The 26,873-nt window shown below is 35.0% G+C and overlaps 1 protein-coding gene across 10 annotated transcripts in view; it reads left to right on the top strand.

Annotated features, from left to right (window-relative positions):
- Window positions 1-26,873, top strand: part of PPIP5K2 (diphosphoinositol pentakisphosphate kinase 2) — a 66,085-nt gene that overhangs the window by 14,402 nt on the left and 24,810 nt on the right. For 7 of the 10 annotated variants that reach the window (XM_065874504.1, XM_065874505.1, XM_065874508.1 and 4 more), the window contains exons 10-20: window positions 8,004-8,090; window positions 8,698-8,773; window positions 8,857-8,966; window positions 9,688-9,773; window positions 12,143-12,268; window positions 12,508-12,629; window positions 12,876-13,058; window positions 18,318-18,459; window positions 19,063-19,286; window positions 25,254-25,381; window positions 25,962-26,076. In XM_065874504.1, coding sequence (XP_065730576.1) covers window positions 8,004-8,090; window positions 8,698-8,773; window positions 8,857-8,966; window positions 9,688-9,773; window positions 12,143-12,268; window positions 12,508-12,629; window positions 12,876-13,058; window positions 18,318-18,459; window positions 19,063-19,286; window positions 25,254-25,381; window positions 25,962-26,076 — 1,399 coding nt within the window. The remainder of the gene's footprint in view (window positions 1-8,003; window positions 8,091-8,697; window positions 8,774-8,856; window positions 8,967-9,687; window positions 9,774-12,142; window positions 12,269-12,507; window positions 12,630-12,875; window positions 13,059-18,317; window positions 18,460-19,062; window positions 19,287-25,253; window positions 25,382-25,961; window positions 26,077-26,873) is intronic. The other 3 variants (XM_065874507.1, XM_065874511.1, XM_065874514.1) reach the window with 1 other exon arrangement.

The raw sequence follows: 26,873 nt of genomic DNA on the forward strand, positions 1-26,873 counted from the left end.
CCTGATTGGGGCAGAGAGGAGGGTAAAAATACTTAATTTTGTTTTTAAACCAATATTTCCAAACTTATTTAACACAAAACATATTTTTGGGTAACTTATTCTATAGAGTTATGTTCTATGTCTCACAGTCTGGCAAATGTTAAATTGTACCCTACCATTTCTGCTAAGACAGTTTTATCTTCCAGTAACTTGAGTTTGAAATACTTTTCTTCTTACGTGGGCAAAATAAATATAGCAGCTTTATTTTGTTTGATTTAATGAAATCTCAGTCTATAGTGATCTGTGCTACAGGGCAGATAATTAAAGAAGTTAGGGGATTACAGTCCATTTACTTTATTTTTTTTTAATATTTTATTTATTTTAACATCTTTATTGGCGTATAATTGCTTTATAATGGTTTGTCAGTTTCTGCTTTATAACAAAGTGAATCAGCTATACATATACATATATCCCCCTATCTCTTCCCTCTTGGGTCTCCCTCCCTATCCCACCCCTCTAGGTGGCCACAAAGCACTGAGCTGATCTCCCTGTGCTATGTGGCTGCTTCCTACTAGCTATCGATTTTACATTTGGTAGTGTATATATGTCAGTGCCACTCTCTCACTTTGTCCCAGCTTACACTTCCCTCTCCCCGTGTCCTCAAGTCCGTTCTCTAGTAGGTCTGCGTTTTTATTCCCATCCTGCCCCTAGGTTCTTCATAACCATTTTTTTCCTTACATTCCATGTATATGTGTTAGCATATGGTATTTGTTTTTCTGTGTCTGACTTACTTCACTCTGTATGACAGACTGAAGGTCCATCCACCTCACTACAAATAACTCAATTTTGTTTCCTTTTATGCCTGAGTAATAGTCCATTGTACATATGTGCCACATCTTCTTTATCCATGCATCTGTCCATGGACACATAAGTTGTTTCCATGTCCTGGCTATTGTAAACAGAGCCGCAATGAACAATGTGGTACATGACCCTTTTTGAATTATGGTTTTCTCAAGGTATATGCACAGTAGTGGGATTCCTGGGTTGTATGGTAGTTCTATTTTTTATATTTTAAGGAACGTCCATACTGTTCTCTTATAGTGGGTGTATCAATTTACATTCCAACCAACAGTGAAGAGAGTTCCCTTTTCTCCACACCGTCTGCAGCATTTATCGTTTGTAGACTTTTTGATGATGGCCATTCTGACCCGTTTGAGGTGATACCTCATTGTAGGTTTTTTTTTTTTTTTTTTTTGCGGTACGCGGGCCTCTCACTGTTGTAGCCTCTCCCGTTGTGGAGCACAGACTCCGGACGCACAGGCTCAGCAGCCGTGGCTCACGGGCCTAGCTGCTCCGCGGCATGTGGGATCTTCCCAGACCGGGGCACGAACCCGTGTCCCCTGCATTGGCAGGCTGACTCTCAACCACTGCACCACCAGAGAAGCCCTCTCATTGTAGTTTTGATTTGCATTTCTCTAATGATTACTGATGTTGAGCATCCATTCATATGTTTGTTGGCAATCTGCAAATCTTCTTTGGAGAAATGTCTGTTTAGGTCTTCTGCCCATTTTTAGATTAGGTTGTTTGTTTTTTGATATTGAGCTGCATGAGCTGCTTATAAATTTTGGAGATTAATTCTTTGTCAGTCGCTCCCTTTGCAAATATTTTCTCCCATTCTGAAGGTTGTCTTTTCATCTTGTTTATGATTTCCTTTGCTGTGCAAAAGCTTTTCAGTTTCATTAGGTCCCATTTGTTTATTTTTGTTTTTATTTCCATTTCTGTAGAAGGTGGGTCAATAAGGATCTTGCTGTGATTTATCTAATAGAGTGTCTTGCCTATGTTTTCCTCTAAGAGTTTTATAGTGTCTGGCCTTACATTTAGGTCGTTAATCCATTTTGAGTTTATTTTTGTGTGTGGTGTTAGGGAGTGTTCTAATTTCATTCTTTTACATGTAGCTGTCCACTTTTCTCATCACCACTTATTGAAGAGGTTGTCTTTTCTCCGTTGTATATTCTTGCCTCCTTTATCAAAAATAAGGTGACCATATGTGCATGGGTTTATCTCTGGGCTTTCTGTCCTGTTCCATTGATCTATATTTCTGTTTTTGGGCAAGTACCATACTGTGTTGATTACTGTAGCTTTGTAGTATAGTCTGAAGTCAGGGAGCCTGATTCCGCCAGCTCCGTTTTTCTTTCTCAGGGTTGCTTTGGCTATTTGGGGTCTTTTGTGTTTCCATACAAATTGTGAAATTTTTTGTTCTAGTTCTGTGAAAAATGCCACTGGTAATTTGATAGGGATTGCATTGAATCTGTAGCTTGCTTTGGGTAGTATAGTCATTTTCACAATATTGATTCTTCCAATCCAGGAACATGATATATCTCTCCGTCTGTTTGTATCATCTTTAATTTCTTTCATCAGTGTCTTATAATTTTCTGCATACAGGTCTTTTGTCTCCTTAGGTAGGTTTATTTCTAGGTATTTTATGCTTTTTGTTACAGTGGTAAATGAGAGTGTTTCCTTAATTTCTCTTTCAGATTTTTCATCATTAGTGTATAGGAATGCAAGAGATTTCTCTGCGTTAATTTTGTGTCCTCCTACTCTACCAAATTCATTGATTAGCTCTAGTGGTTTTCTGGTAGCATCTTTAGGATTCTCTATGTATAGTATGTCATCTGCAAACAGTGACAGCTTTACTTCTTCTTTTCCGATTTGGATTCCTTTCACTTCTTTTTCTTCTCTGGTTGCTGTGGCTAAAACTTCCAGAACAATATTGAATAATACTGGTGAGAGTGGGCAACCTTGAGTTGTTCCTGGGCTTAGTGGAAATGGTTTCAGTTTTTCACCATTGAGGATGATGTTGGCTGCGGGTTTGTCGAATATGGCCTTTATAATGTTGAAGTAAGTTCCCTCCATGCCTACTTTTTGGAGGTTTTTTATCATAAATGGGTGTTGAATTTTGTCAAAAGCTTTTTCTGCATCTATTGAGATGATCATATGGTTTTTATTCCTCTTTTTTTTAATATGGTGTATCACATTGATTGATTTGCATATATTGAAGATTCCTTGCATTCCTGGGATAAACCCCACTTGGTCATAGTGTACAATACTTTTAATGTGCTGTTGGATTCTGTTTACTAGTATTTTGTTGAGGATTTCTGCGTGTATATTCATCAGTGATATTGGCCTGTAGTTTTCTTTCTTTGTGACATCTTTGGTTTTGGTATCAGGGTGATGGTGGCCTCGTAGAATGAATTTGGGAGTGTACCTCCCTCTGCTATGTTTTGCAAGAGTTTGAGAAGGATAGGTGTTAGCTCTCCTGTAAATGTTTGATAAAATTCGCCTGTGAAGCCATCTGGTCCTGGGCTTTTGTTTTTTGGAAGATTTTTAATCACAGTCTCAATTTCAGTGCTTGTGATTGGTCTGTTTATATATTCTGTTTCTTTCTGGTTCAGTCTCAGAAGGCTGTGCTTTTCTAAGAATTTATCTGTTTCTTTGTGGTTGTCCATTTTATTGGCATACAGTTGCTTGTAGTAATCTCTCATGATCCTCTGTATTTCTGCAGTGTCAGTTGTTACTTCTCCTTTTTCATTTCTAATTCTGTTGATTTGAGTCTTCTCCCTTTTTTCTTGATGAGCCTGGCTAATGGTTTATCAATTTTGTTTATCTTCTCAAAGAACGAACTTTTAGTTTTATTGATCTTCGCTATCGTTTCCTTCATTTCTTTTTCATTTATTTCTGATCTGAGCTTTATGATTTCTTTCCTTCTGCTAACTTTGGGGATTTTTGTCCTTCCTTCTCTAATTGCTTTAGGTGTAACGTTTGGTTGTTTATTTGAGATGTTTCTTGTTTCTTGAGGTAGGATTGTATTGCTATAAACTTCCCTCTTAGAACTGATTTTGCTGCATTCCGTAGGTTTTGGGTTGTCTTGTTTTCATTGTCATTTGTTTCTAGGTATTTTTTGATTTCCTCTTTGATTTCTTCAGTGACCTCTTGGTTATTAAGTAGTGTATTGTTTAGCCTCCATGTGTATGTATTTTTATAGATTTTTTTCCCTGTAATTGATATCTAGTCTCATAGTGTTGTGGTTGGAAAAGATACTTGATACAATTTCAATATTCTTAAATTTACCAAGGCTTGATTTGTGACCCAAGATATGATCTATCCTGGAGAATGTTCCGTGAGCCCTTGAGAAGAAAGTTGTTCTGTTGTTTTTGGATGGAATGTCCTATAAATATCAATTAAGTCCATCTTTTTTAATGTATCATTTCAAGCTTGTGTTTCCTTATTTATTTTCATTTTGGATGATCTGTCCATTGGTGAAAGTGGGGTGTTAAAGTCCCCTGTTATGATTGTGTTACTGGTGATTTCCCCTTTTATGGCTGTTATCATTTGCCTGATGTATTGTGGTGCTCCTATGTTGGGTGCATAAATGTTTACAATTGTTATATCTTCTTTTTGGATTGATCCCTTGATCATTATTTGTGTCCTTCTTTGTATCTTGTAATGGTCTTTATTTTAAAGTCTATTTTGTCTGATATGAGCATTGGTACTCCAGCTTTCTTTTGATTTCCATTTTCATGTAATACCTTTTTCCATCCCCTCACTTTCAATCTCTATGTGTCCCTAGGTCTGAAGTGGGTCTCTTGTAGACAGCATATGTACGGGTCTTATTTTTGTATCCATTCGCCCAGTCTGTGTCTTTTGGTTGGAGCATTTAATCCATTTACATTTAAGGTAATTATCGATATGCGTGTTCCTATTACCATTTTCTTAATTGTTTTGGGTGTGTTTTTGTAGGTCTTTTCCTTCTCTTGTGTTTCCTGCATAAAGACGTTCCTTTAGCATTTGTTGTAGAGCTGGTTTCATGGTGCTGAATTCTCTTAGCTTTTGCTTGTCTGTAAAGGTTTTAATTTCTCCATCAAATCTGAATGAGATCCTTGCTGGGTAGAGTAATCTTGGTTGTAGGTTTTCTCCTTTCACCACTTTAAATATGTCCTGCCACCTCCTTCTGGCTTGCAAGGTTTTTGCTGAAAGATCAGCTGTTAACCTTATGGGGATTCCCTTTTATGTTATTTGTTGTTTTTCCCTTGCTGCTTTTAATATTATTTCTTTGTATTTAATTTTTGATAGTGTGATTAATATGTGTCTTGGCGTGGATTTATCCTGTATGGGACTCTCTGTGCTTCCTGGACTTGATTAACTATTTCCTTTCCCATATTGGGGTAGTTTTCAACGATAATCTCTTCACATATTTTCTCAGTCCCTTTCTTTTTTTCTTCTTCTTCTGGGACCCCTATAATTCGAATGTTGGTGCGTTTAATGTTGTCCCAGAGGTTTCTGAGACTCTCCTCAATTTTTTCTTTCTTTTTTCTTTATTCTGCTCTGCCTTAGTTATTTCCACTATTTTATCTTCCAGGTCACTTATCCGTTCTTCTGCCGCAGTTATTCTGCTATTGATTCCTTCTAGAGACTTTTTTATTTCATTTATTGTGTTTTTCATCATTGTTTGTTTGATTTTTAGGTCTCCTAGGTCCTTGTTAAGCATTTCTTGTATTTTCTCCATTCAGTATCCAAGATTTTGGACCATCTTTACTATGCTTACTCTGAATTCTTTTTCAGGTAGACTGCTTATTTACTCTTCATTTGTTTGTTCTGGTGGGTTTTTACCTTGCTCCTTCATCTGCTGTGTGTTTCTCTGTTTTCTCATTTTGCTTCATTTACTGTGTTTGGGGTCTCCTTTTTGCAGGCTGCAGGTTCGTAGTTCCTGTTTTTTTTGGTGTCTGCCCCCAGTGGCTAAGGTTTGTTCAGTGGGTTGTGTAGGCTTCCTGGTGGAGGGGACTAGTGCCTGTGTTCTGGTGGATGAGGCTGGATCTTGTCTTTCTGGTGGGTGGGTCTGCGTCCGGTGGTGTGTTTTTGGGTGTCTATGACCTATTATGAGTTTAGGCAGCCTTTCTGCTAGTGGGTGGGGTTGTGTTCCTGTTTTGCTAGTTGTTTGGCATAGGGTGCCCAGCACTGTAGTTTGCTGGTTATTGAGTGGAACTGGGTCTTGGTGTTGAGATGGAGATCTCTGGGAGATTTTTGCCATTTGACATTATGTGGAGCTGGGAGGTTTCTGGTGGACCAATGTCCTGAACTCTACTCTCCCACCTCAGAGGCACAGGCCTGACATGCAGCTGGAGCACCAAGATTCTGTCATCCACACAGCTCAGAATAAAAGGGAGAAATAAATAAATAAATAAATAAATAAAATAAAGTTGTTAAAGTAAAAAATAATTATTAAAAATAAAAAATATTTTTAAGTAATAAAAAAAGAAAGAAAGAAGAGAGCAAGGAAACTAAAAAACAAGTCCACCAATGATAAGAAGTGCTAAAACCTATACTAAAAAAAAATGGGCAGACAGAATCCTAGGACAAATGGTAAAAACAAAGGTATACAGACAAAATTACACACAGAAGCATACACATACACACTCACAAAAGAGAAAAAGGAAGTGTGTATATATATATATATATATATATATATATATATATATATATATATCATTGCTCCAAAAGTCCACTGCCTCAATTTGGGATGATTTGTTGTCTGTTCAGGTATTAAGAGATGCAGCGTACATCAATTTGATTGTGGAGATTTAATCCGCTGCTCCTGAGGCTGCTGGGAGAGATTTCCCTTTCTCTTCTTTGTTCGCTCAGCTCCTGGGATTCAGCTTTGCATTTGGCCCCTCCTCTGCACCACCTGAGGGCGTCTGTTCTTTGCTCAGACAGGACGGGGTTAAAGGAGCAGCTGATTAGGGGGCTCTGGCTCACTCAGGCTGTGGGGAATGAAGCGTATGGAATGCGGGGTGAGCCTGCAGCAGCAGAGGCCAGTGTGATGTTGCAGCGGCCTGAGAAATGCCTTGTGTTCTCCCGGGGAAGTTGTCCCTGGATCACGGGGCCCTGGCAGTGGTGGGCTGCACAGGCTCCGGGAGGGGCGGTGTGGATATTGACCTGTGCTTGCACACAGACTTTTTGGTGGCTTCAGCAGCAGCCTTAGCATTTCATGCCCGTCTCTCGTGTCCACGCTGATAGCTGTGGCTCGTGCTCATCTCTAGAGCTTGTTTAGGCGGTGCTCTGAATCCCTTCCTCACACACCGTGAAACAAAGAGGCAAGTAAAAGTTTGCCTCTTAGGGAGGTCCAGACTTTTTCCCTGACTCCCTCCCAGCTAGCTGTGACACACTAGCCCCCTTCAGGCTGTGTTCATGCAGCCAGCCCCAGTCCTCTCCCTGGGATCTGACCTTCTGAAGCCCGGGCCTCAGCTCCCAGCCCCTCCCACCCCGGCGGGTGAGCACACAAGCCTCTCGGGCTGGTGAGTGCAGGTCAGCCCCGATCCTCTGTGCGGGAATCTCTCTGCTTTGCCCTGTGCACCCCAGTTGCTGCGCTCTCCTCCGTGACTCCAAAGCTTCACCCCTTCGCCACCCGCAGTCTCCACCTGCGAAGGGGCTTCCTAGTGTGTGGGAACCTTTTCTCCTTCACAGCTCCCTCCCACTGGTGCAGATCCCATCCCTATTCTTTTGTCTCTGTTTTTTCTTTTTTTCTTTTGCCCTACCCAGGTACGTGGGGAGTTTCTTGTCTTTTGGGAGGTCTGAGGTCTTCTGCCAGCGTTCAGTAGGTGTTCTGTAGGAGTTGTTCCACATGTAGATGTATTTCTGATGTATTTGTAGGGAGGAAGGTGATCTCCACGTCTTACTCTTTCACCATCTTTAAGGTCTCCCCTCCATTTACTATTATCCTAGAGTTAGCATAGTCATCTCAAGAGAAGAAGCAGGTATTGTGTAGCTTAATATTACTCCCCCTCCAGCCTCTTAAATTCTTTTTAGGATTTGATTTGATAAAATTAAGACTATTTGTTATAAGCACTATGCTTCATGGAGAATATCTTAGAGTGGTAAAAGATGGTTCTATAATATAATTAGATATATTAATCTGAATTATATAACACAAATCTTTGTCAGAAAATTGAATGTTATTTTTTAAATTTTAGGATGGAACTTAGATGTGTCATAGCTGTCATACGTCATGGGGACCGAACACCAAAACAAAAAATGAAAATGGAAGTGAGGCATCAAAAGTATGTTTAAAGGGGAATAATTTAACTCTTAGGAGATAATTTAAGATTTCTGATAGGTGCTTAGTTATTTTGATTAATACTTCATATAGAAAAACTGTTTACCACTACTTCTTGGCCATTAATATTTAAACCACTGGAAAGCAATAAAATCCAACAAAATCCATTTTAAATTGTATATTTTAGCATCTGAAAATTACTGTAGCAATATCCATATATGGTCATCATCCTGACCTAGCTTTTATTTATTATTGTAAATATTTAGTCTTCTGTTATTATTCTCTTATATTGCTTTCTGAGAATCATTAACTTCTCAACCTTCTAGATGAAAATTAGTAGAATGAAACTTTGTTACTTCTATTCAGTGAATCTAGTGATTATTAGTTTGATATGGTTTAGGAAAATACTAAGTTTTATCAATCAAAGTAGAGGAGCAACATCGTATAGTGAAAGAGGGCACACAGTGTTTGGAGTCCATAGACCCCAAGTCCCAGATCTATTATTAATTATTGTTTTAGTCCCGTATCTATCATTTATTGTAATTATTTGTTTTAGTTTATAGAGGTAATGTTGTTGCAAATGCCTAACAGTGCTCTGTCTTTCTTATAAGATTCTTTGATCTTTTTGAAAAGTGTGATGGATATAAATCTGGGAAATTAAAGCTCAAAAAACCAAAACAATTACAGGCAAGTGCATCTGATTTCTTGTTGGGTTTTAAATTGCTAATCGCAAAGTTACATAAAAATTCAATTCTTTATTTATTTTACAGGAAGTGCTGGATATTGCACGACAACTTCTTATAGAGTTGGGACAAAATAATGATTCTGAAATTGAAGAAAACAAGTCAAAACTTGAACAACTTAAGACCGTGTTAGAGATGTAAGTATCTTTTTGAAACCCATAATTTTGGTAACTACTTATAGTGCTTTTTTTTAAATATGTGTGACTTTTCATGTTAATTTCCTTCACAGTTTTATCTTCTTTATCACTGTAGCTGAGGAGAAATTAGTGGAAATCTAACAAGAACTTTATTTTCATCAGTGAGAAAAGAGATTGTTGTATTGAAGGTTCTGTTTTAGTTTTAATTTTGATGAGAAGATCAAAAGAGGGCATCACATTTAGATCTTGTATGAAGTACTACTTAGGATGAAGGCCACATTGCTAAGTTAACCACAGATTCAGTGCTGTTTAAGTGAAAAATAATTTTGAACTATGTTTTAATCAAGTGAAATTGGTACCACCAATATTCCTCTTATAAACTTTATTTCTTTGACCACTTAAAATCGTTTTTTCTTTTATTTTTTTAAAGACACATACATTTATGTTTTTGTATGTTTATATACTTTGGCATCTATTCAAAATTCTCCAAATTTTATAGAGAAACTTTATTGTATTTTTATTTTTAACGTGGTTAGAATAATTACCTAGGATACAGATTTTGTGCTAGGATATTTTGAAGAATTCAGCAAGGTAATTACAAATAGGAAGCATTAATATGTAAGATTTAGTTTTTGTCCAGGTGGATTTTAGTTTTTCTTTAGGAGGTTGCATCGCATGCTTATTGAATATTGTCTGTTCTGTTTGCCATTTTATTTTTCAGGTATGGCCATTTTTCTGGAATAAATCGTAAGGTCCAATTAACATATCTCCCTCATGGTTGTCCTAAGACATCTAGTGAAGAAGAAGGTATGTCACTATTAATGCCCGTTGTGTTTTATTTATATGTAGGGACTTACTACTCGTTGTTGATTACCTTTGTAATCTTCTGTCTAATAGTTTAGGGGTTAGCATGCTGAATAGAGGAAAAATAACATGGAGTTGTGTTAACTATGCCTTCTATCCTTTAAATAAAAGATGTTTTACGTTTTATCCTTTAGGTAAAGGATACCTTTTATTATTTTGAAAACTGTCTAGGACTTCTCTTTTACTCTTCTGAAAGCTTATTTATTTATAACTAAATGTTACTTAATGGGTCCCTATCCCATACAGGGTATACAGGAAGAAAACTTAAGAAATATGAAAAGACTGTTTAAAAAAATACGTAATCACCATGTTTCTAAAATAGATATTTTTCTCTGCCAATAAATCAGAATAAGCATTTAAAATTAGTCTCCTAAGAGCAGTGAGCACAAAAGTTCATTTACTTTTCAAAAGAAAAATGGGCAGGGATTGGGAAGCCATTTTACGGAGAAGTGGAGATGCCCAATACAATAATGATAATAGTAATAATCAGTCTTGCCTGTCACACTGGCAAAGTTTTTTCTTATTTTCTTCTTTTTCAAATGATAATAAAGAATGCTGATGAGAGTACAATGTGACAAGATTTCAGTTTACTGGTAGGATTGTAAATTGACATAACTTTTTTTTTTTTTTACTTTGTTTTATTTATTTTATTTTTGGCTGCATTGGGTCTTTGTTGCTGTGCGTGGGCTTTCTCTAAATGTAGCAAGTGCGGGCTACTCTTCGTTGTGGTGCGCCAGCTTCTTATTGCGGTGGCTTCTTTTGTTGTGGAGCACGGGCTCTAGGTGTGCGGGCTTCAGTAATTGTGGCTCGTGGGCTCAGTAGTTGTTGCTCGTGGGCTCTAGAGCTCAGGCTCTGTAGTTGTGGCACACAGGCTTGGTTGCCCTGTGGCATGTGGGATCTTCCTGGACCAGGGCTCCAACCCGTGTCCTCTGCATTGGCAGGCAGATTCTTAACCACTGTGCCACCAGGGAAGCTTTGACATAATTTTTTGAAAAGTAATTTGGCAATATATATCAACATTTCAGGGGACTTCCCTGGCAGTCCAGTGGTTAAGCCTCCACTCTTCCACTGCAGGGGACACGGTTTCGAGCCCTGGTCGGGGAACTAAGATCCAGCATGTTACACAGTGCAGCTGGGGGAAAAAAAAACCACTTCAGAAATTTTTCATATGCTTTGACCTTAATTCTACTTATAAGAATCTATCCCAAGGGGGTAATCAGATATTGAGGGAAAGATTGTTCTATAGGGATATTCACAGTGGCATTATTTATAGTAACAAAAATTGAAGTAATGATTATTTTAAATGCAAACAAATTTGATTATGTTGATCTTTATATATTCTAAAATTTGATATATTGCTCTTGTCACACCTTGTGATTAATAGCAACACAGATTAATTTTCTATATTTTGATGTTTATATCAAAAAAATCCATAAACAACTATAATTAACAAGTCAGTTAATTACCTTTCTATAAATGTTGGCTTGCATGATAAAGCACATACAGCTACTAACTAGCTCCAGGGGAAAGGGTGATTTTCTATCACTTTTAATGAATCATCAAATTCTTTAGTGCTTATAGTGCTAACTTTTAAATGACCTTTGTTTCTGTAATCCAGCACAGATCTTAGGACGTGATAAAGAGCAAGTCAAAATTAAATATAGAAACTCAGACCTCCCCTATATCTGAGAATATACTTTGGTCTGGAACATACAGATTCTACAACTCCAAATTTAAAAAGCTATTCTTGGCTATATTTTATTGTATATCTCACCCATAAGTTTAAATTATAATAAATATTAAGCTCTGTCATCTCACATCTTGAAAGTTATGCAAATCACTGATTACTAATCATAAAAATGTGTATATCTTCTTCACTTCAGATAACATTAACTTTTATGTGACAGCACTGCAGGAGGCTCTTAATATAAAGCCAAGATCTGAATCCTGTCATCAAGGAGCTCTTAATCTAGTATATGTAGTACAACTAAATACATTGGGCAAATACCATTGCTCTCATACCACTGAGAGCAGGGAAGGGAGAAGTTTCCTTTTAGAGAACTGGGAAAGAGCCTTCTTTCTAGAGTGTGGGAGAGATTTTGAAATTTTAGTAAGATTTTAACAGGTGGAGCAAGGGGTATTCCTAGCAGAAGCAACAGCCTACAAGAAAGGTATATTTAGGGAAGAAAATAATTTCCGTAAGGGCCATATTCCACTGCAGAAGAGACACAAAGAAAAAAATTAATCTTGAAATATGTCTGTTTAGAAGAAAAAACCTTGACATTTGCTTTATTCATTCACATGTATCTTAGACAGCCGAAGAGAAGAGCCATCCTTACTTCTGGTTCTAAAATGGGGAGGAGAACTAACCCCTGCAGGCAGGGTCCAGGCTGAAGAACTTGGAAGAGCTTTCAGGTGTATGTACCCTGGAGGTCAAGGTAAATCTTAGAGTTTCTTTAATTCAGTTAAATTCATACAGGCTGGGTCCAGGCTGAAGAACTTGGAAGAGCTTTGAGGTGTATGTATCCTGGAGGTCAAGGTAAATATTGGAGTTTCTTTAATTCAGTTAAATTCATACATCATATTTTCAAATCCTAATTTTGAGATGTTATTAAATATTTATAGAAATACAGTGAGGTAAAAATATAGCTTAAGTGATTTGAGGATTTATTTTCAGGAGATTATGCAGGATTTCCTGGTTGTGGTTTACTTAGATTACATAGTACCTACCGACATGACCTTAAAATATATGCCTCTGATGAAGGACGAGTCCAGATGACTGCAGCTGCTTTTGCAAAGGTATAAATAAATGTTTTTTAGAATTATTAGAATTTTCATCTAATATAGCATTTAAAAAGATTTTTACTAAGGTATTATTTTAATATTCTAAATTTTAAACTTAGCCCTGAAATGGCAATGACAAGTTGCATTATTAATAAAGTTTATTGTAAATAGTAAGCTTACACCTTTTGAAATTCAGCATGTAACAAGATAATTTTTGCATACTAATTCTTAATCTGTTTTGGCTTTATTTTATGTATTTAGGGGCTATTAGCTCTAGAAGGAGAACTTACACCCATTCTTGTTCAGATGGTGAAAAGTGCAAACATGAATGGCCTTTTGGATAGTGATAGTGACTCTTTGAGCAGTTGTCAGCAACGTGTGAAAGCAAGACTTCATGAAATACTTCAGAAAGACAGAGATTTTACTGCTGAAGATTATGAAAAGGTGGGTCTTACCAAACTCTTGCATTGTCAAATATTACATGCATTGTCAAATATTACACATAGAAAAGTGCATAAAATGTAAACTTAGAGCTTATCATATTATAAAGCAAAGAGTTATATAATCAGTACAGAGATACAGAACGTTGGAACAACTCTAGCCTCTGTGTGTCCCTTCCCAGTTGCAGCCCCTTCCCTATCTGCTAGAAATAATCACTATCCTAACTTTTTATAGTCTTATACCCAGAGTGCTTATTTGGCTAAGTATGTATCTGTAGCTACCATAGTCTCAGTTTGGGGTATTTTTTAAGCTTCATGTAATAGAATGTTTTCTTTTATGTCTGGCTTCTTTTTCTCAGTGTTATGTTTGTGAAATTCATCCATAGTTTTGAGAATTTTCAGAATTTTCATTTCTATGTAGTATTGTTTTCAGAGGTTGGCAAACTTTTTCTGTAAAAGACCAGATAGTAAATATTTCAGGCTTTGGAGATCACATATAGTTGCTTGTTGCATATGCTTTTCTTTTTTAAACCACCTTTTAAAAATGTAAAAACCATTTATTAGCTCACAGGCTATCACAGGTCATGTTTGGCCTAGTCTGTTGATCCATGTTCTATTTTATGAGTATATGCCAATTTATATATGCTTTCTAATATTGTTATAGTTTGAGGCTGTTATGCTAATACTGCCGTGAATATCCATATATGCCTCCTAGTGCATATGAGCATATGTTTCTCTTTGGTGTATTCTAGGAGTGGAAGTGTTGTGCCCCACAGTGTGCTAATATTTCGATATTAGTAGATGTCAAACTGTTTTCCAAAGTCATTGAAGCAATTTATACTCCCACCAGAAGTCCATGGAAATTGTTATTGCTCTACATAGTCTCTATTCTTGGTATTTTCAGACCATTCAATTTTGCCTATTCTGAAGGTGGATGTATAGTAGTACCTCACTGTGGTTTTAATATTCGTTGACCATTTAGGTATCTTCTTTCATAAGGCCTGCTCTTCAAGTCTTGTCCTTTTTTTCTACTAGTTGCCTGTGTTTTTCTTATTGAATAGTAGAATTTCTTTGTATATTTTGGATATGAGCTCTTTGTTATGTGTTCTAAATACTACCATCTACTCTGAGCCTTAATGATTTCCTTTGATAAGCAGAAATTCTTATTTTCCATGAATTTCTTTTTTTTTTTCCCATGTATTTCAAGGTCAATTTTTTCCTTTATGTTCAGTGCATTTTAATGCATTCTTTATAATACCTTTTTCTTTTTTTTAATTTATCATAGGTTTAACAATTAAACCTGTATTTTATTTTTATATATATATATTTTTTTACATCTTTATTGGAGTATAATTGCTTTACAATGGTGTGTTAGTTTCTGCTTTATAACAAAGTGAATCAGTTATACATATGTTCCCATATCTCTTCCCTCTTGCATCTCCCTCCCTCCCACCCTCCCTATCCCACCCCTCCAGGCGGTCACAAAGCACCGAGCTGATCTCCCTGTGCTATGCGGCTGCTTCCCACTAGCTATCTACCTTATGTTTGGTAGTGTATATATGTCCATGCCTCTCTCTCGCTTTGTCACAGCTTACCCTTCCCCCTCCCCATATCCTCAAGTCCACTCTCTACTAGGTCTGTGTCTTTATTCCTGTCTTACCCCTAGGTTCTTCATGACATTTTTATTTTTCTTAAATTCCATATATGTGTGTTAGCATATGGTATAATACCTTTTTCTAATGTGGGGTCATAAGATATTCCCATATATGATCTTCTAAAACTTTACTGTTTTTCCCTGCACATTTATCTACAATCTAGCTAAAATTGACTTTTGTGTGTGCTATTAGATAAGGATGTCAAAATTGATGTTTTCCCCCCAACCATATGTACATCCAGGTGTCTCAACACCACATACTGAAAAGTCCATCCTTTCCCCACTACTCTGTAGTGCCAGCTTTATCATATGTGTGTTCTTTGTTTCTAGAACGTATTCTTTTGTTGACTCTTGGGCCATTGAATAAGATCTCCCAAATCCTACATGGGTCCTTCTTCAAGTTCTTCTTGGCTTTTCTTGTATTTCCATATAAATTTTAAAATAACCTGGCCTAAAATCCTGTTGGAATATTGATTTAGATTGCATTAGATCTATAGTTTGTGAAAACTTACATCTTTAAAAAAAATTTTGTGTACTTGTAAACGCTCCCTCTAAAAAGGTTATTATCTGTTGCTGCTATGTACAAATAGTTTTTTTAATATTGACTTTATATGTGTCAACTTTATTTATTAACTTAGTAATTTATCTGTAGATTAAAAAAAATCTTTTCAAAGCATATCCCCAGGTTTTTGTCTTCCTTTCCAGTTTTTAATGTTTTTAATTCTTTTTATTGCTTTACTTTAATAGCTAGTACCATCAAAGTGATAGTAAATACAAGTGGCTTTTCTGTTTTTGTTTATATTCTCAAAGGGAAATCTTTTTAACACTGTCCATTAAGTATGATCTCTGTAGATTTTTTTAAAGCTACTCTTTTTCAAAATAAGGAAAATCCATTTTACTCCTGTTTTCTTAAGAGGTTTTATCATGACAAGTTTTTAAATTGTATATTTTCTTATCTGTTAAACATCGCATGATTTGGGGGAGAGGCTACCGTGGTTCCTAGAATAAGCTCATTTAAAAAAATATATATATATCACTGGTTTGCGTTTACTAATATTTTTGGTTAGGAGTTTTACATCTGTGTTCATGAGTCATACTGACCTTTACTTTTTTATTCTTGTTGTCTTTGTCTGCTTTCAATATCAAGATTATGCTGTTCTCATAAAATTAATTAGAGAGTCCTGTTTGGGGGGAATAATTCGTGTATATATGTTTCAGTAAATGTTTGGTAAAATTTACTGGTAAATCCCATGGGCATTTTCTTGATGGGAAAGCTTGTAATTGTGGTTTCCAGAATAATTTAGTAATTTCCATTTATTATGTCTTGTGTCTGTATTAAGTTACATTCTTCTAGAAATTTGTGTATACATTCCTCTTAAGTTGTTTATAATGTCTGCAAGATCAATAGAGATATTCCTTTTTGTTTCGTAACACTGTACAGTCTTCCCCCCCTTTTTTTTCCTTGATCAGTTTTGCCATAGTTGATCAGCTTTATTAGTCCTTTAAAAGAACTGTCTTTCAGATTTGTTGGTTCACTAAATTATGCACTTGTTTTCTATTTTATTAATTTTTATTGTTTAATATTTTATTCCTTCTACTTCTGTAGTTTTATTTTGCTCTTTTTCTAATTGTTAAAAACTAGTGTCACTAGATGGATGCTTATTAACTCATGAATGTTCAATCTTTTGTAAAATACACACTCTAGGCCATAAATTTCCCTTTATGCACTGTTTTGACTGTATTCATAAATTGAGGTTTATGCCATCTGGGACATTTTCTAATTTCCTTAGTGATTTCTTTGATCATATGTTATTTAGAAGTGTACTTTTAAAATTTTCAAACCTATGCATTTTTAAGTTATATTTTTGTTATTTCTAACTTTATATCATTTTGGTAAAAACAAAAATTCTTGCTGATTTTTTTTTTTGGTCTGTTTTTTCTTTCTTTACTGTTGTGTGTTAAAATTTCCCACTATAATTGTGGATTTTTCTTGTCTTTGTAATCTCTTAAGCCTTGCTTTACATGTTTTGATGTCATGCTATTAAATGCATACAAATTAAGAATTGGTATATTTCAATCAGTATTTTTGCCTCAAAATTTACTTTGAGATTAATATAGCTAAAACAGTTGTTTTTTCTTTTACTTGGTGTTTGTACGGTATCTTTTTTATCTTTTAACTTTCAGTCTTTCTGAAACTATACTTTTAGATGTATCTCTTAAAATCTGCATATAGATTTTTTTAAAATTTGTCATGAAAATGTTTAGGACAATTATTTCATTTATATTATAAATTACTGAAATTTGTATATGAATCTATTATCCTTTTAAGTGCTTTATATTTATACTGCCTATTTTTATTTTTCTCTCCTTTCTTGCTTCATTGGAATTGGTACTTTTTATTTATTTATTTCCCTGGTAGTTTGAAAATTATATTTGATTTTACTATTTGTTTTGTCACTACCCAAGAGATAACAATAGGCTTCTATGACATTTGCAAATTGAATGTTTACATCATGCTTTTATCCTCTTCCTGGACAGAGCAGGGACTCTAGAACTAAAGTGTTTTTCAAACTTACTTGACTAAGAATCATCTGGGGTCTTGTTAAAAATGCAGACTCCAGTTTATCCCTTTTTTGAACCCTAAATGTAGAGTTTACCAGAGTTTCACCTTTGAAAATCCTGGACTTCACTTTTTTTGTCCTGTTAACCTAAAATGATATTAAAGCTGTATTCTTCTTCTCTGCTGTCCATTCAGAATCAACAGATGTCTCCAGTGCAAAAACAGCCTTAAAAGCCAGTATCACTCTCTGGATCTCTGACCAGAGAGTTTGGTTTCCATAATTCTTAATAATTCTTAATATCTTATCTCTCAGATACCTTAAAGCAGAAGTATAGAAGTTCTTTGCCCAGGATTTTTACTAATCTTCAGTGGTTAGATTGGCCTAAACTACCTAGTTCACCATAACAAGAAGTGGAATTCCACTTTACATTTTTTATATTTATACAAACTTATTTGATGGGGTTAAATTACTTGCCAAGCAAAGTTTCAACAGTGAAAATTGAAACTATTTGTCATTAATGGCTTTTGTTGACTTGCAGAAAATCTCATCACAAAGGCATTTACATGGTGGTTAAGAGCACAGCTCTTTAGCCAGATTACCTGCTTTTTTAATCTCACTCTTTGCATACTAGTGGTTTGATCTTAGGGAAGGTGCTTTAACCTCTGTTAAGTACCTCATCTGGAAAAAGTGATGAAAATAATAGTCTCGAGGTTATTCCATGTCAATATATGTCAAATGGTTAAACCATATTTGCAAATACCAAGTGAATCAGCAAAATGTCTGCAAAATATTAGAATAAAATCTCCTTGTAAATTAGAGTACTTCTATTAGATTTTCCCTGTGGATAATCTAATGTTAGCTAAGGTTTGGATTTTTTTAACATGAAATTTTGAGGTTTTTATTTCCTCCTTGATCTTATTTCTGTATTTTGGGGGTATCTTCATTTGTAGTTTGAGTTATTCTGCAGCTACTGGAAAATTTTGTATATTGTTCTCTTGGCCAATTGAGCATAACCAGATGTAAAAATATATACTCTATTCATTTGTAGCTTACTCCATCTGGAAGTATTTCTCTTATCAAATCAATGCATTTAATTAAAAATCCTGTGAAGACCTGTGACAAAGTGTATTTCTTGATACAAAGTTTGACTTCTCAAATCAGACATCGAATGGAAGATCCCAAATCATCAGGTAAATATTTTGTTTTCCTTAGATTAGAACACAAATAAAAGGCACTATCCAGTTGCTATAAACATTTTTAAATAAGATGTGCCAATCATAAAAAATTCAAGCCTTTAATGCTATATTTAGCATTAGATAGGTATGTCTAGGTGTAATTTGAGTTAGTATATATCCAGCAAAAGAATAATAGCGAAGTTATAATTGCTTTTATCTGTGGTAGCATGAAAGGGATAATAAAACATTTTTATTTGGTTAATTATGTAACATTACTGTACAGCTCAGCAGCAAATAGGCAGCATAATAAGAAGGAGCAAGCAACAGGAAGGTGATCAGTGCTCTGGCTCTGAGACTAGCTTAGTTAATAACTTGGGCAACTAACGTATGTAACATATGGAAGGTCTTCTATAAAACCAGTTCCTAACCCATGTATTTGTACTTTTATTCAAGTCTACAAAATATATGGTTGCTAATAGTATATGCCTATGATAACATTTCCTAGATTGTTAACAATTTTACCTTTGATATTTAAGAAGTTTCTAACTACCAATTTTTAATATATATTCTTTATCTGATTTTGAAGTTTAATATACTAAAACTGTTATGTTGTTTTAGATATTCAGCTTTATCATAGTGAGACCTTAGAGCTCATGCTACGTAGATGGTCCAAGTTGGAGAAAGACTTTAAAACAAAGAATGGAAGATATGATATTAGTAAAATCCCTGATATATATGACTGTATAAAATATGATGTCCAGCATAATGGTTCCTTGAAATTAGAAAACACAATGGAATTATATAGGCTTTCAAAGGCATTAGCAGACATTGTTATCCCTCAGGTAAGTAATTCCTACATATCAATTTTCTTGTACTGTTATATAGATACTTTTAAAATGTCTATCAGTGGATAAAAGATAGTTGGTTTTTGTGTCCCAGTAAGCCTATAATTTTAAAAAGGAAAGTAACTAATTATGAATTTATATTTTAAACTTTTTGTTACATTAAATCATTGTTTGATTTTTTAATAGTTTATAGTGACTTTTTAAAATTTAAGAATTGATACTCTTAATAATAATATGCTAACAACAAACAAGACAACTGAAAATAGGATGTGATAAATCACTTAAGTATTTATTGGGCATTTATTGTGCACCTACCAGCTCTGTGCTATGGGAATGTGTGCAAAGTGGGAGAAAAAGGTAGTTGTGTCTCTATATAAATTTTGGAAGGTTTTTTACTTTATGTGGAAGTATTTTGAAAATAATATTTAGAGGCCAGGATGTAAGTAGTTATTTGTGGGGTGTGGTAGAGGTGGAATGGGGGGCCTTATCATTATAGGAGAGTAAAAATAGAGGTGTAACCAAAATTCAGTTAACTGAAATGTAATTAAACAGAGAATCAGATGATAATAAAGAGACAGGTGACAAGACAAGTTGAGATAAGAAATGTGTTAGAAGAAAACAGTTGCAGATGCCCTTTGGAGAACTTTTTTCAGCTCAATTACCAAAAGATCATTTGGACATTGTAAAAGGGAGATTGGAGTAAATCACACATTCCAACTGTGAACCAAAGTTAAAAAGCAGGAAAAATGAAATACAGTTGATTTTTGACCAATGTGAGTTTGAACTGTAGTGCGTCCACTTATACACAGATTTTTTACGATAGTAAATACTACAGTACTGCATGATCCACATATCCACAGTTGAATCTGCCAGGGATGCAGAACCACAAATAAGTTATTCTCGAATTTTCAGCGGTGTGCAGGGTTGGTGCTCCTAACCTCCACATTTTTCAAGGGTCACTGTACATGAAAAGTGTAAAGATTGTATATAAAAGTAGCCTCACTTAAAGATACTCATATATAGAAAACAGTGGGGAGGTTCCTTAATAACTAAAAATAGAGCTATTTTATGATCCAGCAATCCCACTCCCATATATCCAGAAAAGATAAAAACTCTTAATTCAGAAAGATACATGCATCCCGGTGTTCATAACAACACCATTTACAATAACCAAGACATGGAAACAACTGAAGTGCCCATCAGTGGATGATTGGTTTAAGAAGATGTGGTGTGTGTATGTATATATACATATATATATCTCTTTACACACATATACGTATATATACATACACACACCACATATACATACACACACACCATGGAATATTATTCAGCCATAAAAACAAAATATTGCCATTTGCAGCAACATGGATGGACCTAGAGAGCACCATACTAAGTGAATTAAGTCAGAGGAAGACAAATATTATATGATATCACTTGTATGTGGAATCTAAAAAATAATACAAATGAATCTATATTAAAAAGTGGAAACAGACTCATAGACATAGAAAACAAACTTATGGTAAGGGAGAGGGGGAATGATAAAGAGTATGGGATACACACCACTATACATAAAATAGATAAGTAACAAGGATTTACTATATTCTGTCAAGAATTTGCTATATACTAGTTCTCAAGGAGAACTATATTCAATATCTTGTAATAACCTATAATGGAAAATTATCTGAAAAAATATTGGATTGGCCAAAAAGTTCGTTCGGGTTTTTATGTTATAGAAAAACCTGAAAGAACCTTTTGGCCAATCCAATATATAACTGAATCACTTTACTGTACAATTGAAACCAACACAATACTGTAAATCTACTACAATTAAAACTATACTTCAGGACTTACCTGGTGGCACAGTGGTTAAGAATCCACCTGCCAACGCAGGGGACGTGAGTTTGATCCCTGGTCCGGGAAGATCCTACATGCTGAGGAGCAACTAAGCTCATGTGCCACAACTACTGAGCCTGTGCTCTAGAGCCCGCAAGCTGCAACTAGTGAGCCTGTGCACTACAACTACTGAAGCCCACGTACTCTAGAGCCCATGCGCCGCAACTACTGAAGCCCACGTGCTCTGGGGCCCACAAGCCACAACTACTGAGCCTGCGTTCTGAAACTACTGAAGCCTGCACGCCTAGAGCCTGTGCTCTGCAACAAGGGAAGCCACCATAATGAGAAATGCATGCACTGCAATGAAGACCCAACGCAGCAAAAAAAAAAAAAAAAACTCCAGTGTCCTTTTCCTAATATTCACAGAATATCCAGGAAAAACTAGAGACTTAAAAACTGGGAATTCAGGCTGCACAACTTACCTATAAGTATTTGTGTACATGTTAAAGTTTAGCTTATTCTTTCAGCATGAAAGAACAACTATTTATTTGTTTGGTCAGTGTATATGATGTAGACAGGTTTAAGTATATGGTATAAATCAGTGATTTGCAAATAAATTCTCTTTAAAAGAGGATAAAAATATCTCATACTGCAAGAATATGTCTTTGGGCCTCACTATAAGAAACATAGACTTAGAAAACAAGGACTTAGTCTCTGACAACATCTTTCATTTGCTAAATAGAAGTTTTATTCTGCAAAAGAGGTTTTATTTTACACAATAAAAAGTTGTATTTTTATAACAGATAAGAAAAGCAGACATATAGATGAATGGAACAGAATTGAGAGCCCAGAAACAAACCCGCATATATCTGGACAATTAGTTTATGATAAAGGAGCCAAGAACATACAATGGAAAAAGCATAGTCTCTTCAATATAGTATTGGGAAAACTGGACAGCCACATGCCAAAGAATGAAACTAGACCACTATATCACACCATACACAAAACTCAAAATGGACTAAAGACTAGAATGTAAGATCTGAAACCATAAAACTAAAAGTAAACATAGTATGCTCCTTGAAGTTGGTCTTAGCAATATCTTTTTGGATATGTTTCCTTGGGCAGGGAAACAGAAGCAAAAATAAACAAACAGGACTACATCAAACTAAAAAGCTCTGTACAGTAAAGTAAATCATCAACTAAACGAAACGACAACCTACGGAATGGGAGAAGATATTTACAAATCATATATTCAATTTGGGGGTAATATCCAAAATATATGAAGAACTCATACAACTCAACAGCAACAAAAAAACAGCCTGATTAAACAATGGGTAGAGGAGCTAAATATTTTTCCAGAGAAGACATACAGATTGCCATGAGGCTCATGAAAAGATATTCAACATTACTAATTATTGGAGAAATGCAAATCGAAACCACAGTGAGAGATCACCTCAGGCCTGTTAGAATGGCTGTTATCAAAAAGGCAAGAAATAACTAGTACTGGAGAGGATGTGGAAAAATGTGTGGTACACTGTTGGTGGGAATGTAAATTGGTGCAGCCGCTATGGAAAACAGTATGGTGATTCTTCAAAAAATTAAGACTAGAACTACCCTATGATCCAGGTATTCCACTTCTGGGTATTTATCTGAAGAATATGAAGACTCTAATTCGAATAGATACATGCACCCTGTGTTCATTGTGGCGTTATTTACAATAGCCAAGATATGGAAAGTGCCCATTGATGAATGGATGGATGAAGTAGTATATATAATACAATGGAATACCTAAAAAAGATACAGTCTTGCCATTTGTGGCAACATGGATGTACCTTGAGGGTGTTATGATAAATAAGTCATTCAAAGAAAAACTAATACTATATGATTTCACTCAAATGTGAATATTAAATTTTTTTTTAAATAAATGAACAAACCAAGCAAAATAAACATGTATTTATAGAGAAAAGAGTAATAATTACCAGAAGGGAAAGGGGGTGAATTGAGTAAAGGAGGTAAACTGTATGGTGATGGGTAGAAACAACTTCTGGTGTTGAGCATACTGTAGTTTATACAGAAGTCAAAATATAATGTTCGCATGAGACATGTTATAAACCAGTGTTACCTCAGTAAATTAAGTAAATAGTAAAAGAGCCTCGATGGTATGATGGAAGATAAGAACATCTAAAGATTATATTTGTTATTAAGAGTCTTAATTGAGATGGCACACGTTTATTGAAGTTTGAAGATCATTTCTTTGGTGATTGTATTATGAAATGCAGAGGATTCTTTATAATAGCATTTGCAATATAAAGTCCAATGATACTCTCATTAAATATCACCATATAATAAGCTTTCAAATACCTTCATCTGTTATTTTAATCAGTTCTTTTTGTGGAAGAAATAAGAGAACTTGGGTATCTAACAATTAATTATTTGGTCCTAGTTGGTTATGGCAGCTTGCTTTTTCAGCTCTACAAAATATGTCACTGTTTTGAAGGGAAAGGTTTTTTTATTATGAAAGTAATATATCTTTGTTATAAAATATAGATATAGCCAAAAAAAAAATCAGTATGCCATTACCAACTAGAGAAAAACATTTCACTATTTTGGAAAATTCTAAAAGGCCTTTTCCCTTAAATTCATGGATAAAATTTTTTTCATAAATTCGTATATATGACAAATGTATTCTTTGCAAAAATGGAACCAGGAAATGCATACTATTTTATAACCTGATTTTTTTTTTCTTGGCATCAAGAAATTTTTTCCAAATCAGTAAAGCTAAATATACTTCATTTTTCCTAATGACTGAATGATGTGATGTAATAATAACTATTTAACCAATTTCTCACATTTGGAAATGTGGATTCTTTTACTTTCTTTCACTCTCCTTATACATATGTCTTCTACATACAATCAAGAAGATTTCCAGAACTCTTTTACCAGTTTTGTTACAGACCAGCAGTGTATGAGAGTGCCTGTTTCATTACACCTTGCTAATAGCAACAGAAAAATTTCCTTTGATGATGTTAATTTCAACATTTTCCTTTTGTTTACACATACATACACAATTGCATACATATTTCTTTTTTTCATACCAATTTCACAGTCATCTATGTTGGTGAGATAATTAACCAACCAAGCTTTTATGTTTAAGGTAAATGACCCAAGAGGTTCCATTTTCATACGTCTTCCATCTAATCAATCAGCCTTTTTTTATTAGGCAGTTTTGAGATTTATTATCCATACTAAAGTTTTGCCATCTGGGAAGTACCTGATAACAGCAAGTAGCCTTTAAATACAGGTATCCCAGAAGGAACTGGGAGAGAAAGAGTGTGCTTATTTCTTCCCTCTTCTCTACTCTTCCTTCTTTCCCACTCTGTCCCTGCCTTCCTCTGCCTCCACCCCACTTTCTGCCCTCTTCCTCTTATACCCTCTCTTCCCATCTACACACACATCACAGATTTTTTTCTTATATCAGGTCATTTTCTCATCTACCCCTTTGAATTGTAATTTTTATTATAATTCTTACAATTACTATGTTTTCTTAACACTTTGGATTGTAATTCCTCATTTAATTAACTTATAATGGTTATACAGCTCATTAAGTTTGATAATTTCACGGCATTTTTGGCTAACCACTAGTTAAAACCTTTACAGTATTGGCCAAAGGCTTTAAAATAATTTGTTAACCTTTTTAATCTTTGATATTCAAATAGACAAAAATTTCATAGTTTCAATTTATATTTCTTTCTGTATGTTTATTGACTATTCTGTGCTTTAGTGTTTGTGCCCTTAATCCATCTTTCTTTTAGGGTTGTTTTCTACATTTAAAACCTGGTTGAGTTGAATACTTTTCATAAAGATTACATTCATCCATTCATCCTATCCTCTTTAGAAATTACTTTCTTTTTCATTTACACCAAAATAAAATTCTTCTAATTACACTTAATACTTTGGGGAATAGTGTACTTGAAGTTGCAGAAATGTAAACTAGGAACATTGTATAATGTTCAAAAGATGCTGAATAAAAATACTTGTTGCTCACTAAAATTCTTAAATTTAGTAGTACCTTTATTGGAGTTCTTTATTATTGTACCCTTTTTCTAATGTTGTGTATGTTCTGCTCAGGAATATGGTATAACTAAAGCTGAAAAACTGGAGATTGCCAAAGGCTACTGTACTCCTCTAGTTAGAAAAATTCGCTCAGATCTTCAAAGGACACAAGATGATGACACTGTAAATAAACTCCATCCTGTGTAAGAGACTGTACTGATATTTAAGTCTATAGGCATCTGTTTTTGCATTCTTCAAATCTAATCACTTTTTAATGTTCCTATGGCTAAATCAGGAGTGTATCACTTGGCACACTGTGGAAATAAATATTACCTAGGTATTTCTAATAGTTAACTTCCAACCAAGGTTCTTTTTGGCTCCAAATTGGAGAAAAAACTGAGGCAAACAGGGAAAGAGGATGTGTGTTATCATTCACATGTGATCATCAGTGATCATCCTCATTCAGCAGCATTAACATCTGTGAGCTTCTTTAGTGCTATGACCTCTTTCACTGTTAATAAAGGTGCTTAAATAACCTATGTACAGTGAACTTGACTAATATTAATGCTTCTTTGACTAATCTCAGTGGTCCCAGTTAGTTCCAGTTATCTTCATGTTAGAGGAATACCTGCTAAGATAATGCCTCAATTGTTATTGGAAGAGTGATAGATTTGCTTACTATGTTCTTTTACTTCTAGTAAGATTAAATTCCATTTTACAAAATAATTTCATTAAGTTTTAACTGCATGGTTACGTTTTAACACTGTCTGCTCCTTACTCTAGGTATTCCAGGGGTGTTCTGTCACCTGAACGTCATGTCCGTACCAGATTATATTTCACCAGTGAAAGTCATGTACATTCTTTACTATCTATTCTTCGCTATGGTGCCTTATGTGATGTAAGTAGGATAAGTTATATAAATCTATTTAACAAATATGTGTTATTGAATTTATAATCGAATCACTAACACCATTTTTTACTGTGCAGTTTTAAATAATTCATTATTTACCATCATTTGTCAAGGGTCTACTTTATACCAAGCACTCTGCTAGATGTTGGAGATAATGACATGTTCTCTTCCCTTTGGAGAAGATCCATTTAAGCAAACAATAATACAAAATATTTTAGGTAATGTTACAGGCCAGTGGCAGTGAGATAAAGAGAAACTGATGAATTTGCATTATTTAGAGGTTAGAATCAATAGGACTTGGTGTTTGGTTGGACATTGTGACTCTTATTTACTGTTATGTAATGAATCATACCAAAGGTTACTGCCTTAAAACAACCACAGTCATTTTATTTTTCTCTCTCATGGTTTAAAGGCTGACTGTGATTAGGCAATTTTGCATTGGGCCTCTCGTGATGTTGCAGTCAGACAGTGGCTCGGGCTCAAGTCATCTCACAACTTTCTTCTCATGTCTGGTGCTTGATGCACAGAACATAGCAGCTGAGTTCCAAAAGTGAACTTCCTAAAAGAGCAAGGAGCAAGCACAAAGCATTTTTATGACCTAACTTATGAAGTTACATAGTATCACTTCTGCTGAGCATTTTTGGAGGCAGTCACAGAGGCCCATCCAGGTTCAAGGGGTGAGGAATAGACCCATCTTACTAGATGAGTGGAGTATCACTGTCACTTACTTATTGTAAAATGAATACTTGGGATTGGATGTATTTTGGTGGCCATATTTGGAAAAC

Source organism: Phocoena phocoena, chromosome 3 (assembly GCF_963924675.1).
Source record: "Phocoena phocoena chromosome 3, mPhoPho1.1, whole genome shotgun sequence".
In the NCBI taxonomy this organism is placed as follows: domain Eukaryota; kingdom Metazoa; phylum Chordata; class Mammalia; order Artiodactyla; family Phocoenidae; genus Phocoena; species Phocoena phocoena.